Source organism: Sciurus vulgaris, assembly GCF_902686455.1.
Source record: "Sciurus vulgaris genome assembly, chromosome: 13".
NCBI classification, from domain to species: Eukaryota; Metazoa; Chordata; class Mammalia; order Rodentia; family Sciuridae; genus Sciurus; species Sciurus vulgaris.
In genome coordinates, this window is record NC_136474.1 from 31,536,402 (window position 1) to 31,554,571 (window position 18,170).

The 18,170-nt window shown below is 42.8% G+C and overlaps 1 protein-coding gene across 1 annotated transcript; it reads right to left on the reverse strand.

Annotated features, from left to right (window-relative positions):
* Positions 1-1,550: 1,550 nt before the first annotated feature.
* LOC306643099 (spermatogenesis-associated protein 31E1-like) lies at positions 1,551-17,001 on the reverse strand (the record flags this gene model as incomplete). Its single annotated transcript, XM_079109038.1, has 7 exons — positions 1,551-5,424; positions 5,669-5,729; positions 5,879-5,940; positions 6,240-6,297; positions 15,089-15,146; positions 15,453-15,503; positions 16,915-17,001. 7 exons carry the CDS (start codon positions 16,999-17,001, stop codon positions 1,551-1,553), a joined length of 4,251 nt encoding a protein of 1,416 aa, XP_078965164.1.
* Positions 17,002-18,170: the final 1,169 nt, after the last annotated feature.

Here is an 18,170-nt window from a genome sequence, read left to right on the forward strand (position 1 = left end):
TGTGACAATGAAGGGACAGCACCTGGCTCAGGGTTGGCCTGTAGGGCCTATTCTCACACTAGGAGGGACTGCAAGGATTTACATATGGAATACTTTCAGGCTTGAGAGCAGGACCATGTCTGTGTCATCTGCCTTGGTGGCACCTCCTGGAATAGGACTCTCCACCAGGAAAAAATAGGGCAGAGGGTCCTGGAGTAGTGCACCTGCCTTCCCCAGGTGGACCATAGCATTGAAAACTCTGCAGACATGGCTTTTCCTCTTCCTCCTGTGGGACCTGACTGCTTTCCCATGTGGACAGGACACACGAAGTAGAAATGTGTGCTGGAAGCAGAGTGAGGCTGGGTAATACTGCTGGTTGCCCCAACCCAGCTTTCTCTCACATTTTGGAAAGTCACTGCCTTGTTGTCACAAGTTCTAACTGAACCCTCTCTTCTCTAGTCTGTGGAAAACAGGTTCTGGAAGCCTTGAGAAACTTGCTTTGTGACCCCAGGCTTCCCTTTGGGCCTTTTTAGGTCCCCACCATTCCCCTGCAGAAGATGTGCAGGACACTGTGAATGTCTAAAGGTCACCAAACTGGGTGTCACAGGCAGAATTCCGTAGTCCTGGCTACTTCACCAATTGTTAACTCATCCCTTCTGTAATTAAAAAGCAAAGACAGGCAGCCTTATTCAACATAATGTCAGGAAATGAATCTTCTCTACCAAAGGGTTTGCTTCCTCTGTAGCCTGTGTCATTGCCAAGGAGGCTTCCCCAGGCATGCAATCTGGGAGCCAGAGCAGGGTGCACAGGGGTGGAACCAGGGTAACTCCATGATGTCTCCACCCCCAGGTTGGTGGCCAGTACTGGGAGGACAGGGCCTCCCACTGACCTCACATTTGTGGCATTCCCATGTTACTCTGCCTCTGTCTTTGGCTCCATTTCAACCCTCCACATCCCACTCTCTGACGACTATGCCCCAACTGTCAGAAGGTTATTGTATGCGTATTTGTGCTGATGGGAGTGGGGGTCAGGTTGAGGGTTGGTGTGTGGCATGTGACACAGCCCTGAGAGGCCGACTTGCAGTTTGCACCAAGAGACTCACACTTGGAGCAACAATTCCATCCTGGTCACTGGTCTAGCAATTTCATCCTGGTACTAGAGAGTGAGGAAGGCAGGAGCAAAGGCAGGTGACATGGCCATGTCATCCAGCCTGAGCTTAAAGGAGTTGGCAAGGCCCATCTCCATGTTAGTCTCCATAAGGCAGGGTTTCCAAGCACCTCTGTTGTTACCAAGGTATCTAGCAGCGAAGACCCTTGGACCACCTCTAAACTCAAGGCTAGGAAACCACCCTTCTTCCCAACTTTCCTGGGCCCCTGTCACCTCTGTGCATGTCTAGTCTCTTCTAGAATCCATTTTAATTGAGAACAAACATGACCTTATTCCCTATGACCCAGCAAAACAGACAGAAGCATTTCTGATCATAAAAAACATTATTATTAAAACAGTTGTCACATCAATTAGAATGATGCCATTATGAAACACAGGGACAGTTTTTCTCAGTATTTTCTCAGTTATGGGGAAAACTTTGTCCCAGCAGGACAGGAGTAAGAAACATGTTGATGTTGACTAGACAAGAAACGTCTCTGCAGAGTACAGTGTCTTGGACAGTGGACATTGTGGCCCGAGATACCTGCCACCCTGTGCCTATGCTGGCAGGGGCTGGCCAGAGGTGCAGAGTCCTTCGGCAGCAAAGTCTGATTGTTGTCGTTTCTGATCCACCTGTTCATAGGATGGCTGTGGCATCTGGGGCTGGCCTGGTGACCACAAGTCATAACTTCCATCACTCTCCTTTGGTCCAGGGAGGAGAAATCCCTGGAATAGTGGGCCTGCCTATGAACAGGTGCCTGGGTTTCTCCTTTGAGAATGTTTTTCTTTGAGGCAGAAGGGTCATGATGAAAGCCCATTTTCTGCTCAATGAGCCATCCAACAGTGTCCACGAGTACTTGAGCTTCCGATGCAGTGTTGTCTGTAAAAAGTCGACTTGTGACTGACCGTCGACTTCGGGTAGAAGTTGATGGGGTCATGATTTTGGGTAGGGAGTTGTCCTGTCCTTTGCCTTTCCAGGGGAATATATACTGAAGAAAGTTCTTTATGCTGTCCCCAAAGTGCTTCTTTGAGGGAGCCTGAGAGGACTTCTCCCCCACAGTATCTTGTACCTCCATTACAGGGACAGAGGTGCCAATTTCCCCAGCACAGGAGGGCCTCTCTCCTGTGAACCTCTGTTTCTGTCCTTGTGACCTGGGCTGTACGCTCTCCACTCTCTGGGCAGTTGCCCTAAACTTATTTTTCTTGCACTTCCCTGGATCCTGGAGTTGAAGACTCTGGGGCTCCTGCAGGTCCTGGCTGCTCTCATCACTGGTTAAGAGTCCGTATAGCCCCTGGGAAGATGGTACCCTGCTACTAGACATGCAGAGGGAGTTCGACAGTCTCTCCCGGGAGGCTAGGATGTCTGCAGCGAAGAGCACCTCAGAAGCACAGTCCTTATGAAACATTTCAGTGCCATAGTCTTGCAGGATGACACCAGTAGGCAGAACTTGAGTCTGGATCTGTGGCTCAGTGTGTGATTTCAGGAATGAGAATCCCTGTTCCTGAGAAGTAGAACTTCTACAGGGGGAGGGGGTCTTCCCTGTTGCCCAAGAGTCTGAATTCCCCAAATTAATGTCAACATTTGGGGAGTTCGATGTCTTCCTGATTTCCATGGAGCCTGTCCAGTCAGAACACTCCTCATCATCCTCAAGCTCTTTGATTTCTTCAGCTTTGAAGAACTGGGACCCTACCCCATGTGATGAGAAACTGTGGCATGAGACTTGTGAGCTCACACCTGTAATTCCCAGTGGCTCTTGTGTGCCCATATTAAGACTGAGACTTGGTTTCATGGGGTTTGTTCCAGTACTGAGGAGAGCATCACTGTGCCAGTTTCTTCCCACAAGAATGTAACTGTGAGGCTGAGAGGTCAGGCTGCCCTGTTGTGTAGCTGATGAAGCATCTGAAAGCCCACAGATGTCACCAGATGCATTTGTGCTCAGGGACTCAAGTGAAGGGCCAGAGAGAGGACACTTCAGGATGGGAACTGAAGGTTTTGCAACCTCCTTGAATCCTGGACCGTTGTGAATAGATTTCCCCAGGTCATTGTTATCATGGGCAATGGAGGCAGCACTGGAGTTACAGGAGGCTGAGGAGGGAAAGGGAGGATGTGGAAGTGGGGAAGCCTTAGAGTGTTTCATTTTGAACAGATTCATATGCTTGAGCATCTTGAGTGGTAGGCCCCACCTGTGCCTCACACTCCGGCTTGTAATATGTGCCTCCAGCACATGCCAAGTGCCAGCATCAAGGAGGGAGTGCTCCTGGGAGGTGTTTCTGAAGGCTTCCTCACGTTTGAAGGATGGTCCATCCCCAGTTTTCTTGTGGGTGTTTGACTTTCCAGGTGGGGTAGAGATCTGATAAATTTCACACCTTGGAAGACCAAATCCCACAGGAATTATGCCTTCTTGAAACATGTCTGGCCTCTCTGAACCATTCTCCTGTCCAGCAGGGCTGTTGTCATGTGTAATCATGGAGGTGCAGGAAGACCCACAATTATTTTCTGCCTGACCTGTTCTTGGGACTTTGCCCCAGGACTCCTTCGGATTGAGATATGGGTATATGTGGGGTGGTAGTCCATACTGGTGGTACATGAACCTCTTTTGAAGGTGTTGCTCCAGTTTTTCCTGGAGGTGAAGGCTGAGGAAATCCCCTGTGGTGTTTTTGATGGGCTTGTGCTCATCGGAGGCCCTGTTCTCCAACGTGAGATGACAGAAGACATTCTGAGACTTTTGGACCAAAGATGGTAAACCCTCTGTACTTTGTAATTGTTTCCTGCAAAGGTGATATTCTAGGAGTTGAAGAGAAAAAGGGGAAAGCAGCTGTGTCCCTTGTTGACTTGTCTGACCTGAAAATTCATAGACAGTATTCAAGGGAAGGTGGAATGGCATGCTTGTGAGAGAGGATTTGATATGGTCCTGATTCTGGATCTGAGTCAGTGATGAGGACTGGGACCAGGTCAATGTGGGAGTCACAGGTTGGAGTTGGATAACAGGGTGGAGAAACACCTGGGAGTCAAAGCGTCGTTTGGGTTTAGTGAGCACCAGCTCTGGAATGTAATTCGGAAGTTCATTGAATAAAATGGAGGAGTAGTCTGCCGAGGCTCCAGACATGCTGAGAGTAGCCACCAGGGACTCGCTGTGTAGAATGGGGAGGCCCCAGAAAAGCTGGCTGCACTTCTCCTGTAAATGGTCCCCCAGCATATTGGTGTAAAAATGGTGGTGAGGGAAAGAAAGCTGCTGTGGCTTTCCTTTTGTGTTGGGTTGTGGGATGGTGATGTCCTGCTCCCTGCCCAGGGACTTGGGTGTGGTTTTCAGAGAATTCAGGTGGTGGTCTGATACATCTTTTGTCTTCTCCTTATATATGTTCTGTTCTTCTGCCTTGTTGATCAATATATCTAGCAGTTTCTGCACATGAGGGTTAATGAAAGAGGTTCCTTCAGCCTCTCCCTGAGAGAGTGGATGGTTTGGCGAGGATGAGTCCTCTGGTGGGTGGAAATCCTGGTCTCTCTGGGCTTCAGTGTGTTTGTCATGGGAGAGGCACCAGACTGTGGCAGCCATCTGCAACCATGAGGGGGATGAGATGGGAGAGGTGGGGGGGACATGGCCTGAGATTGCAGGGACAGGAGAAGGCGATGGGACAGGAGACAGGTATTGGACAGGTGAAGGTGATGGGCGAGGAGGAGGCCATGGTTCTGGAGGAGACAATGGGACAGGAGGAGGCCCTAGTAGAGGAGAAGGCAGTGGGTCCAGAGATGGCAATGGGACAGGAGCAGGGGATGGGACAGAAGAAGGCAATGTGACAGAAGGCAGTGGAACAGGAGATGGCACTGGTACAGAAGGAGGGAATAAGCAGTTGGATGATGAGGAGCTCTGTGGGGTGGTTCCCCATGAGAGTGTCCTTGAGTCACCATGAGGAATCCGTTCGAGACCTGGCAGAGATGGAGGGCCGGCCATAGGTTCAGGAGGATGAGATGGGGGAGAAGCAATTCCTTGTGACTGAGGTGAATGTTGTTGCAGAGGAATCACAGACTGTGGTGACTGAGAGGCACTTAGGGATGAGTGTGACCCCTCAGACAAGGAGGAAGTCATTAATTCTGGTGAGGAGGTGGGAGGCAGAAGCAGAGGGTGCTTGTGCATAGAAGATGGGGAAGGCAAGGGGAAGAAGGCAGTGGCCAGAGCATCGTTCCCAGGCAGTGTTCGTGGTGGGTGGACTGTGTCTGACTCTGGTTTGCACATTTCATCTGAGTCATCCCCACGTAGGACATGGTGAAAGCTGCTGTCTTCATGAAGCTTCCCTAGGTGGCTGCAAGAGATAGAAGGCACAGGCTGTAGCTGGAGCAGATGGGGCCAGGAGGTAGGGCAGGTGGGAAGGGGCAGGCACCTGAGGTGTATAGCCTCTCCCTGCCACATATTCCATGTTTACAAAGCCCTTACTCTTTCATATCCCAGAGCTTTAGTGAGATCCTGCCCCATGAGAACTTTGTGTTTTGGGATCATATCATAGACAGCAGTCGGAAGGAAGCAGGAAGAAGTGGAATGTTACTTACCTCTGTAAAAGGGAGACCAGATCTTCAGTCTCTTCCACTTCCCTCCAGCTATCCCTGTAACCTGAACATGGAGACTGGGTTATTGTGGAGAGGGAGGATGAGTAGAGTGTCCATATGGGGAAGATTGTGAGATTGTGTGAGAGTAGTCTCTGGAGGGCAAGCAGCAGTGTTCAAGGCCACATGACAGGTGACAGGAATAGGAAGGCATACAGAAGTGATGCACTTTGTCATTTCCTTCTACCTCCACTAGCCCCACTGTACTCATAATCACCCTGTGGGGAGAAAGATTGGACAATCTCAAAGAGGAATGGGTCTTAGGAAAGTGAGAGCTTGTCCACACTTTGACCAGGAAGTTCCACTTCCAAATCCAGACAGCATGGCTGCATGATGGCCCACACTGTCCTACTGGACATCACCCATCCCAGAACCTGAGAAGTGTCTCTGGTATGATGATTTCCGTCCTGAATTTTCCTTCTCTTGCCTATGCTACTGACATTCTCTGGGATATGGCTTCAGTCTCTTGGGTCACGGGACAGCAAGTCACCTCTGGGCTGGGAGGGCAGCACCTTACCTTTCAGAATGCCACTCTTCTTCCTGGTCTTGCTGTGTCCCTTCTTCACCTTTGGATGCTGACCAACAAGAAAGGAAAATAGGCTGGTGCCCCATTGACCCTCTACTCTCCTAGACCAGTTGTAGACATTCCATGTTTCTGAACTGCGTAACTATGTACAGTTACCTAGTGAGGACCACTTTAAGAATGTTTTTAAAATGGCCAAATATTTTATTTTTCTCTTTGGAAAACATAAAAAGGGAATTTTCTCTCTAAACTGCACCATGGATGTCCTCAGTCACTGCTCCTCCACTCAGAATCAGACTCATTTCCACAGGCTCTTCTAGGCTGCCAGGCAAATTCTGCTCCCTGAGGCCAGAGGTGACTCTAGCCTGTGATGGGGGCCCTCAGGACTCAGCACAGCCCTCACATCAGTCAAGCACAGAGGAAACTTTTTTCTGAGACTCCTTCCAGGAGAAGGTGACTAATGGACCTTTCCTTAAGCCTGTCCTTCTCCACAGTTTCCCAACTCTATCAGGTTTCCAGACCCCAGACACTGAGTCCCATTGTGTGTTTTTCTTTGGGACCTGGAATTCACCACTTGGATAGTCTGGGAACTTCAGATAGGAGAAGACCTAGTGCAAACTCCCTCCCTGCCCTGCCCAACCTGTCCCAGAATGATGCTCTGTTCTGTCTTGAGATTTCTATTTTTTGAATTGTCTCTACTTATTTTGGAAAAGTAGAAAGAAGAGTGGACAATAGAGAATATTTTTCTGGTGAGTCTCAGCAGAGAGTTTCTTACCTTGGGTTTTTCCTTTTTCCTTGGTGTTGGGAAAGATGGATTACCCCGGAGGCAGGGTAATAGGAGGAGAAAGAACCCCAGTCCACACACAAAGCCGAGGATCATATCCATTGCCCAGGTGGTGAAGCTGGGGTTCAGCCATAAGGCACTAACTCTATTCAGAGAAAAGAGGGGGTTCTCCATAATGTAAATTGCACTGTCCGTTTTGGACAAATGAGTCCTGAGACGTCTCTGTAGCAATGGGGAGTAGGGCCAAGGCCTGTATCACAGGGCTGTGCTGTCTCATCACAAAGGGATCCTGAGAGCAGGGTAGGAGCAAGAAGAAGAGGCTTCACCACACCCCTGCCCCACCCTCCAGTCCAGCATGTCCTCACCCTCCTGGGTCTTCAAGGTTCCTACTTCCAACTCCACCTGCTTGCCCTGCCGTAGGAGTCCGTAATTCAGTTCCTGTTGTTTCTGTCTCACACCCAGACATGATCTGCTTCCTTATGGATCTCTGCTTAACTCCATCAATACCACACCGTTTGGATGTTGGGTTGTTTCTGTAGTTGTTATTTTGTAGGGATTATTACTTTCAGGTTCTTCTCTCTGCAGTTCCAGCTTTCTCACATAATATCTTCTTTCCTCGAATCAACTGAGACATAGAACTGAAATCTGTCCTCTACTTACTTCATTTTGTTCATTTTGAATAAAATTTCTTCATGAATTTTTTCTAGTTAATTTTATTTTCTTCGTGTAGAGGGTGTTTAACAATAAAACAAAAATAACTAAGTTAAATATACCATTATTCAAAATCCAGAAAAAACAGGTATAGAAAATGAAGAAAACCTTCAAGGAGATTTTTGGGTATTTCCAGTATATTTTCTTCAACATTACGAATGTTCAATTGCAGAAGAAATTTTTGGGAGTTTTCACACACACACACACACACACACACACACACACACCCAGAGACAAACCTACTTATTTGTGTGTGATACACATATCAAATATGCATCCTGCCTTCTGTGTAGGAATGACTGTTTTGATTTTACAAAGGGGAAACATTGAATTCGAGGTCTGTGATTTATTTGGTAAGTTTCCAGCCCTTGTTTTATAAGAGTTTTTCTTTCCCCCTCTCCCTCCTTTCTCTCTGAGTCTCTCCCTCCGCATGTGTAGGTAGCCTTGCTGATGGGGATGTCCAGGCCATGAGCACCACTTGCTGGAAAGATCTCTGCCCTGTGCTGCTGTGTTGGCTCTGTTTCTTGACTATATACCAATTAGCTAAACTGACGCGGGTCGGTTTCTGGGTAGTACTTTCTAATACTTCCTTGCATTTCTTTTCTACTTTCATGACATTTAAGTCTGTAGTTGTCTTGTAATCTTTGTCTGATTTTGTATTTCGTTAGTGCTGTTGTGATACAATGAGTTAGAAAGTAGCTCTTTTGCTTTTATGTTTTGGGAGAGATTAATCAGGGGCCTATCTTGAACTTTGTGGAATGTCCTATTGGTTCAGTATCTTTGATGAGTTTCAGTTCTGTTCAGATTGATAATTTGTTTTTGTGTTAAATCTGGCATATTTGATTTATAAGAAATCAATAGATTTTATGTAGTTTTTTGAGTTGAAGAACATGAAGTTCTTTGTGGTACTCCTTGTCTATCTTTGTAATGTCTATGGAATCATATTGATGCCATCTTTTCATTTTCTGATACTATTCATTTACAAATTTTTCTTTGATACATTGCCTAGAGGCTTATGGATTTTAATGTGTTTTAAAGTACTTTTATTTTATTCATTTTTATGGAATGCTGAGCATCAAACCCAGAGCCTCACGCTTGCTAGGAAAGTGGTTGATCTAGCACTGAGCTACAGCCGCAGCTCCTATAGTAATTTTTACTTGACAAATAATCACACATTTTTATGCGACATAATAGGCCTAGGATAATGTTATGATACATTATATCAGGTCAACTACTATATGCTATCCATTGCTACACATAATTATTTCTTTGTTGTGAGAAAATTTACACTCTTACTTTTTAGCAATCTTGAAATATAGAATACAGTATTAAATATCATTTCTATATTAATCAGCATTTTGTCTCTGTGAATGAAATCCCTGAGAAGAACAACTTAGGGGAAGAAAGTATATTTTGATTTCTACCATCTCCATTGCTGGGCCCAGGTGAGGTAGAACTTCAGTGGAAGGGCATGGCAGAGGAAAGCTGCTCAGCTCATGGCTGACAAGTAGCATTGAGAGGCAGGTATGCTGGCACACATCTGTAATCGGAGCAGCTGCAGAGGCTGAGGCAGGAGGATAGAAGGATTGCAAATTCAAAGCCAGCCTCAGAAACTTAAGGCCTAAGGGCCCTAAGTAGTTTAGCGAGACCATGTCAAAATAAAACATAAAAGTCGTGAGGATGTAGCTCACTGGTTAAGCACACCTGGGTTGAATCTGTTCTACACAGAAATAAAGAGAAAAATAAAAGCAGAGAGAGGGAGAAAGAAAGAGAGAGAGAGAGAGAGAGAGAGAGAGAGAGAGAGAGAGAGAGAGAGAGAGAGAGAGAGAGAGAGAGGAAGAGGTGTGCGCACGCGCGCGCACACACACAAACCCAGGGCCAGACACAATGTTTCTTATTGTTACATTATGCCCTCAAAAGGTACACCTCCGGTGATCTTCTTTCTCCAGCCACACCCACCTGTCTGCAGTTAGAGAGTGTGGTCCATTCAAACTATTAATTAATGTAAAGGAGTAGTCCATATATAAGGTTGCAGACCTCATAGTCCAGTGTTTTCACCTCTGAATATTTGTGCATTACCTAACACACATGCTTTTTGGGGGACAGTCCTAGATCCAGACCACGATAATCACCATTTTGTACTGAACATTTAAAAATGACTTCCCCTCCCTTTGATTTCCTGCCATTTAAATATAATATATTCATTGTTAGTACTGCTTAGATTGTTTTGCATTTACCCTGCTTGGTGAAGGACGACGAAACTAGCTCTGTGATTAGATCTCAGTGTTTTAGTGAGACTGGCATCCTGAAAGGAGATTCATCAGGTTCCTCATTTTCCCCACTCTGATGGGACAGGAGTCTGGAGGCAGCTATAGCTGGATATTTTTCTCTCTCATGTGGAAGAGCAGTGGGAGCTCATGTTGAGTGTGTCCCTCCTTCCTGGTTGAGGGCTAGAGCAGGCTTGAGTCTGGTAGTTCCCTTATGTTGGTTCATTTATGTGTGACAAAATTTCAGCAGGCTGTGGCTTTTGTAAAATAGTTTATCTTAAGGTTGAAACATTTCAAGAAGATCAGAATGCTTTGGTTACCCTATAAGAACCCGGTTGAGATTCTGGAGGTAAAACTCACCAAAGTATGAGGAGCCCAGACTGACTGGGTCAGCTGTCTTCACACTGAGCTTCCAGCTGTTGTTCAATTCTAGTTCAGGTTTTTCTAGTCCAATACTGCTTGCAAAGAAGTTTCTGCTAGTGAGTTTCCACTCAAGAATCTATGAATCTCTGTATGTGCCTTTCTGTTTCACCCATTTGAGGAGACAGAGGGTTGGTCCTGGGATCCAGATTCTTTTGATGAATCTAAGAGTTGTTGATTTTTCATTTTTAGTTTTTATATGGTGTGGGGTCAGAGTGATTTCTAAGATGCTTATATGATGGACCAGAAAGAGGTCCCCGTAACCTGATTTGCGCATTGTTTATCCTTTCTTCCGATATGATCCTGATCTTCGTAGGCATATCTGGCACATATGAGGAGATTGTAGTAGTCTGCTCTGCTGACGATCCGCAGTGAATCACACGTCCCATAAAATATCCAGACCCTTGTGTGGGTCTTTGTGGCAATAGTTCAAGCTTGGCAATATGATTTGCTTTGGCAGCTGGTCCTTTATTGAGTTAATGTAAGAGAGGCCAGAAAGGAGCTTACACATTGGTCTTGCTCTCTTAGAAACTGCTTTCTTCTATGGAGGCTCCTTCTGACCCAGTGGAGTATGAATAATCCTCAGGTCTGTGCCTTCCAAGACCTCACTCCTCACCCTTGCAAGGCCCCGCTCCTCACCCTTGCAAAGCCCCAGATATGTGGGTAAAGCTATTTTAGACCCTCTAAGTTTAGCCAACTCATCAATTGTAGATTCATGAATGACTCAGGCAAAACTAGCTCCAGAAACATAAGTCCTAAAATTATGGTGTTTGAAGTATCTGTGTTTATTATGCAGCTATAGTCAACCGATGCCTCTAACATTGATAATTTGAATAGGATTTAAAATAGTCATGTTCACTATTAAAATCCTTATGATTGTTCATGTATTCTCACATTAAGATTTCACTCTACTTAAATTGTCTTGAAAAAATATGTTGCCTTATTTACATTGTGTTATTTGTAAGTATTAGATTTCAGTGTAAATTAGGGATATTGTTTTTATTGTAAATTAACATTTCTGGTTCAGTGAGTAGAACATTTTCCAACATTTTTTACTCTGCTCTGGAATTACAAGGGATCTCAGCACTGAGAGTAAGCGATGTATACAGAGCTCTGCAGCCTCCTCTTGGGAACCATGAGGAGCCCAGTACAGGAGAAGTCTCATCCCCACCAGGTTGATAGGTATGACCCAAATCTATCTGCTGTTTTACGAAGAGCCATCTCTTTCAGTAGCGAGGAAATGGTGATAAGAAGTAATAAGAACTTATTGTATATGTTATCCTAGCTGATGAATAGTCATTTGTTATATAGAGGTATAGGATATGGGATACACATATGTGAATTTGCATTACTATGTAATCTGGTACTGATAACATTCACTTTAGAAAGTCAAAACAGATCCTTGTCAATGGCCCACAGTGTTCATCCTCAGTTGTCAGTGTCCTGTGATATTTCTTCCTCATGCACTAGAATTGGTCGTCCTAGGTTTTGAGCTGGAAATAGGTGTATTCTGGGTGCTTTGGCTTATTTTGTTCCCTCTGTCTTTCCCTATTTTTCATTATGGCTTTGTCTTTCTGTTTCTGTTTCTTTCTTTTCATGCTCCTCAAGTCTACTGCTTTCACAGTTCATAGTCAGTATGAACATTCTGACTTCTGTTGAGAATTTTCACCAGTGAGTTCTGCTATATAACTCTTCTGCCAATATATTGTCTGTTTTTCTGCTTTTATAAGAGTGCCTCTCATTTTACCCCAGCTTGGCTGTAGTCACTCCTTCCCTTTCTCCAGACCTGTCTACCAGCTCTTTAATGTCTTAACCATGGTGCAAATTTCATAGGAAATAGTATTTTTAGAGGCCTCCTGAAAATGTGGTAGATATACACAATGGAAAATGACTCAGCCATAAAGAACAATGAAATTATGTCATTTGCTGGTAAATGGATGAAAATGGAGACTGTCATGCTAGGTGAAATAAGTCAGTCCCCCAAAATCAAAGGCTGAATGTTCTCTCTGATATGTGGATGCTAGCACATGATAAGGGGAGGGGAGGGAAGTACTTTGGATTAGACAAAGAGGAATGAAAGGAAGTGAGAGGGGATGGGAATGGCAAAGACAGTAAATGAATCAGGCATTATTTTCCCATATTAATTAATGAATACATGACCAGTGTAACTCCACCTCATGTACAACCAGAAGAATGGGAAGTTATACTTCGTATATGTATAATCTGTCAAAATTCATTCTACTGTCATGTATAACTAAAAAGAGCAATTTTTGAGAAAAGGTCGAGAGCCTTGTAGAGCAATATCTCCTTGTTCTTCCATGACCTCCTGTAAATGCTTTGCCTTTCAAGATCATTTTCCTGGTTGAGTTGTCTTTGTATATGACTTGAGTTTTCTCCTAGATGGTGAATTTTTGGGAATTTAAAAAAAAAGTTATAAATTTATATATAAGTAGAAACAAATGTGTGTACACACACACACACACACACACACACACACACATATATATATATATATATTTATATATTTATGTTTGGAATATTGAGCCACTTACAGTTGACCTGTTGAAGTACATGCTGTATTCTTTATAATGCCTTTTATTTTTTATTTTGAGAAGTGTCCTGCTAAATTGCTGAGGGCCTTGCTACATTGCTGAGGCTGACCTTGAACTTGTGATCCCCTAGCCTCAGTCTCCATAGTCAGTGGGATCTTAAGAGTGTTCCACCACCACTACACCTGGCTGAATTCATGTATTTTAATAATTCAGCTCAGCTCTGTGCACACCAGAACCATTTCTCACATGGAGCATCTGCCTTGTGGTCTTGAATGCAGTCATCTTAAATACTATAAATCAGTATCAAATAATTTTCTCTTGAGCTGTTTCAAACATGTCATAATTGGGGTTTTATTGCCAAATGTACATGAAATAAAACTTACCCTTTAAACATTTGAAGTATAGAACTAAATGGCATTAAATACTTGCACAATGTTGTGCACCATGGATATTTTCCATTTCCTGCATTTTTACAGTTTGCCCAACAGAATTCTCATACCGTTATACAAGAATGTCCCATTCCTCCTCTTCTCCAATTGCTGGTAACCTCTACTCCACTTTCTGTCTCTACGGAATTGCCTGTTGTAAGGATCTGATATGTGGAATCATAGTTTTTTTCTGGTTTAGCACTTAGAATGTTTTCCCAATTCATCTACATGATTGCAGTTTTAAGAGCTTCATTAATTTTCAAGAGTGAATGATACAACTTGACATGGACAAGCAACATGTTACATAATTTTTCAATTGTTTATCTAGGGAAATTTGGGTTGTTTATACCACTTGTCTACTGTGAATAGAGGTGCCATGAACATTGGTGTGCATGTGTTGTTGGTTTTAGTCTTTCCTTCCAGTTGTCTTAGGACTATACCTACAAGTGGATTTGCTTAAGCATGTAATATTTCCACAATGAACATTTGGAGTAACTATCATATTGTTTTGCATAGTAACTGTATAAATTCCCACCAGAAAATATTTAGGGTTTCATTTTCTCCATATTCCCTATCAACATTTATTTCCCATTTATCTTAAAATATCCATTGTAATGCATGTAAGGTGATACCACAGAGTGGATGATTTGCTTTTCCCTCATGACAGTATTGTTTTTCCTATGATTATTGACTGTTTGTACATCTTCTATGAGAAAATGTCTATTGCTTGTTGTTCTTTGTCCATTTTCAAATTGGGTTGCTTTCTTGTTGAATTATAGGAACTCAATAATAATTCTTCAACAAATTTGAATTGGAAATATTTTCTCTCATTCTGCGGATTGTCTTCCTTATTTAACTTTATTTTTAACTGGTTTATTAGGTACAATTGAGTTGCCATAAGCTGAACATACTGAAAATATTTAAGATAGTAAATGTGTGTTTTTGTTTTATATAACCTCTTAAGCACTTCTCAATATACAGTTCTATCATGTTAAGTATATACAAAATGTTGTGCAATGGACCTCCAAAACTTTTTCATCTTGCAAAATTACAATCTATACTCATGAAATACACCCTCCCTTGGCTCTATGCTTGGTGTTCTGGAGTTAGCTAATGCCTTTTTCTACATCACTTTGAAACTGGTCTTTCAAGGCCTGTTCACACTCAATTGTTGGGAAAGGCAGTGGACATTTCAGGTACAGCTTCTGGGATATTGACACAATCCTATCATCTGCCAAGGCATGGTGGCTCATTCTCTACTGAGGTTATCTGATTCAATGTTGTCAGTGATATCCTGCTAACAGGAGAGAAGATCATCCTGTGTTACAGGATGCAGTAGAACAACTCATTTACATGGTAGGAGATGGGCCATCAACCTCAACAAAATCCAAGTCCCCGTGAATTTCATGGGGTGGTCAGGTCAGGTAAGACCCATTTGATTCCAGGCATGGCAAGAGATAAGTTGAACACCTTTTACGTCACCTACTGTGTGAAGAATGTAGAGGGGTCTTTAGGCCCCTGGGTTATTAGCAGGCTTTCAGTCCTCATCCCATTCAATATCCATGCCCACTACATGGACTGATACAGATGGCAATCAGATGGAACTAGGATGTTCACCAGCAGAGAGTATTTGTAAAGGCAGATTTGCTAGCCCAGGTACCATCTCTAGGCACCTCCCTACCAGGGCTGTCAATTTCATTAGATGTCACCTGTCCAGCAGATGGCATGAACTTAGCTTTCTGACAAGAACAAGAATGGAAAATGTGCTTCTAGGATTTTGTCCATAAGTGTGGAAAGGAGCTGAAACTAGTAGATATACAGCCCTTTATGACAGCAGTTTTTAGTAATATGAAATGATCTACCACAGGTGGAGCTACTGTCCAAAGCTTTACTAGACATAAGGTGAGCTGGTGTACCTACATAGGTGAGTTGACGTCCTATCTCACCAGCATCAGTCTCCTATAGCACACAGCCCTAAATAAATGGCTTGTGTATTAGAGCAATGCGGAGTTCTCACCAACAGCTTTTTGAACAAGTGCCTTTACCTGTTCCTCCTCATCCCAGATGGCTGACCCAGTTCCATTGATCTCACAAGCCTAAGAAGGCATATCCCTGTGCTTGAAATTTGTTGGTGTACAGATGGGTTGAGCATGGGTGAAGCCAAGTGTGTGTGTACTGATTTTGCAGTACAGCCTGATATCCATACTATCTTGCATGAGACAGGAGAAAATCTGAGCAGGCAGAAGACAGAATTATGCAGTATGTCTTGTAGTATCTGTGAGCTGGTCACTGGATATTTGTACTGATAGTTGGATGGTTTACTGTGGCCTTACATTGTAGATGGCACAGTCACAAGTGGTATTGGTCTTTACTGGGAGAACCTTTCTTGGAAGCCAACAAATGTGGCAACAAATGTGACATGAAACTGGAAGAATTGATTGATACCCTCATCTTTGTCCCTGGCAATAATCACCAGGGACTCAGTGTGTATAGAGGGCAGGACCCAGAACAGCTGACTGCATTTATGCTTTTTTTTGTTTGTTTGTTTTGATTTTAAGGTTTATTCATGTTACAACATGTATGGGTACCCTCTTTCCTTTTATTGTCAAATAATATTCCATTGTATGAAAATACCACATTTTATTTGTCCTTTTATCCATTGAGGGAAATTTGAGTTGTTTCTACTTTCAGCTGTCAAAAACAATACTACAAGCATATACATGTTTTTATGTGCACATGTTTTTATTTGTCTAAGGTGGACACCAAGGAGTGAATTGTTGATTATGTCCAACTCTATGTTTAGCCCTTCAAGAAATTGCCAGACTAGTTTCCAAAGCACCTCCCCATTTACATTCCCAGCAGCAGTGTAGGATGGTTGCAAATTCTCCAGTCCTTGCCATCACTTGCTATTGTCTTTCTTTTCAGTGATGGTCATTCTAGTGAATGTAAGGTGGTAGCTCAATGTAGTATTGATTTGTATCTCACTGATGATGAATTATGTGAAAAGATTTCCATGTGGTCATTGGCCATTTGTATACAAGGTATAATGTCTATTCAGATTCTCTGCCCATTTCCCAATGGATTATTTGTCTGTTTCTTATTGAGTTGGAAAAGTTCTTTATATATTCTACATAGAAACCCCTGATCAGGTTACAAGTTGCAAACTTTCTCCCAGATTGTGGGAGTCTTGCAGATTGTTTTTTATTTTCTTCATGGTGAACTTTGATGCATGACAGTTTTAATTTTGATGAAGTCCAATTTATCTCTTGTGCTTTTGGAGTAGTACCCAATGAACCCCCGTGCAAAGATTTAAATCTATGATGAACTTCTCTCATTGAAATAAACACTTAAAAATCTAAAACATCCAGAATTTTCCAAAAGCTAGTTATGCTTTAAGGGTCCTCTAAGACATTGTGGTAAGAGAAGTGCTGAGAATTGTGAAACTACTGTGGTTTCCCTTTTGTTCCAGAAGGATTTTGCCATGGTATCTCTTTTGCCACCCAGTACCTTCAGCATTTTCATCAGAGAATCCAGGTAGTGGTCTTGGGTCATTGAGTTGAAAGAAGACATAGTCTTAGCATTTTCCATCCACATTTTTCGTTGTGCTCTTTTGTTGATTAGCATCTCCAGCTGTTTCTGGACATCAGGGTTGATGAATGCGAGGCCCACATCCTCTTCTTGCTTGTATATGGGGTCTCTGCTGAGTGTGGGGTCTGGTCTACTTTATAAAATGTATGACAGGCATGATAGGCTATTTTAATAGAACTATTGTTCTTTACAATGTGAACCATTGTAAAGTTTCAACCTTTGTTTTAGGAATGTAGTCCACCTGCCAAAAACAAGAAAGAATGAAGAATTTGTGGCAAAAATACTGTACTGATACAGAATTCATTGTGCTGATTTTCATTTAGTTTTAAGGAAAGTTATGAACAAAAGCCTGTTTACAACATTCTCTAATATTTATTTAATACTAATTGAAATAGTAACATAGTGTATGACCTACATGGAATAGAAATTTACAAAGAATTCATTTGACTTTGACTCAATCAAGTGGTGGATTACTTTATTAGAAATGTTTCCAGCCACTGTTAAATAAGGGGATATTGTCAACACTTTCCACAGTGTCTTTAATTTTACTGTAACTCGTTTCTAAGGATATAAATTAGTCACAAACTAAACCTTAAGAGATGAATTTCTGAAGCACAAAAGGCACTTGTAGTACTACCTACCCCATGCTGGGAGACCCTGAATATAATATAATAACCTATGGTGTGTATATTTACCTATTAAAAATCTAATCTTTGCTTTAGTCTCCTTGGGCTGTAAAAAGGGCAGAAAAGCTGCTGCTGATTCATGGCTTTGTTTTTTACTGAGTATATGTGCTCAGAACAGCAAGTGACACATGATAATTGCTCAATAAAAATGAGCTCTCCTTGTTATTGTCATTTCTGTTTTAATAACTACTGATTATTTTGGTATATTCTGTACAAATACCCAGGATTTTGTGTTTAAAGAATTCATAAGCATTATCAACCAATTGTTAATCACAATATAGCTCATCTCTGGCTAATTAAGTACGTACCTTTTACCCCAAACTATTTCAAAAAATCTTCAGCTGCACATGAAATGATTTTCTTTTGAAATGTTTGTGCATCCTGTATTCTCTAACATCTGTGTGTCTTTTAACTGCTCATATATGTACATTGAATTCCAACATTTTTTTATTTGAAAGGGAACCTGTGGATGTCATGGTAAAGACCTTC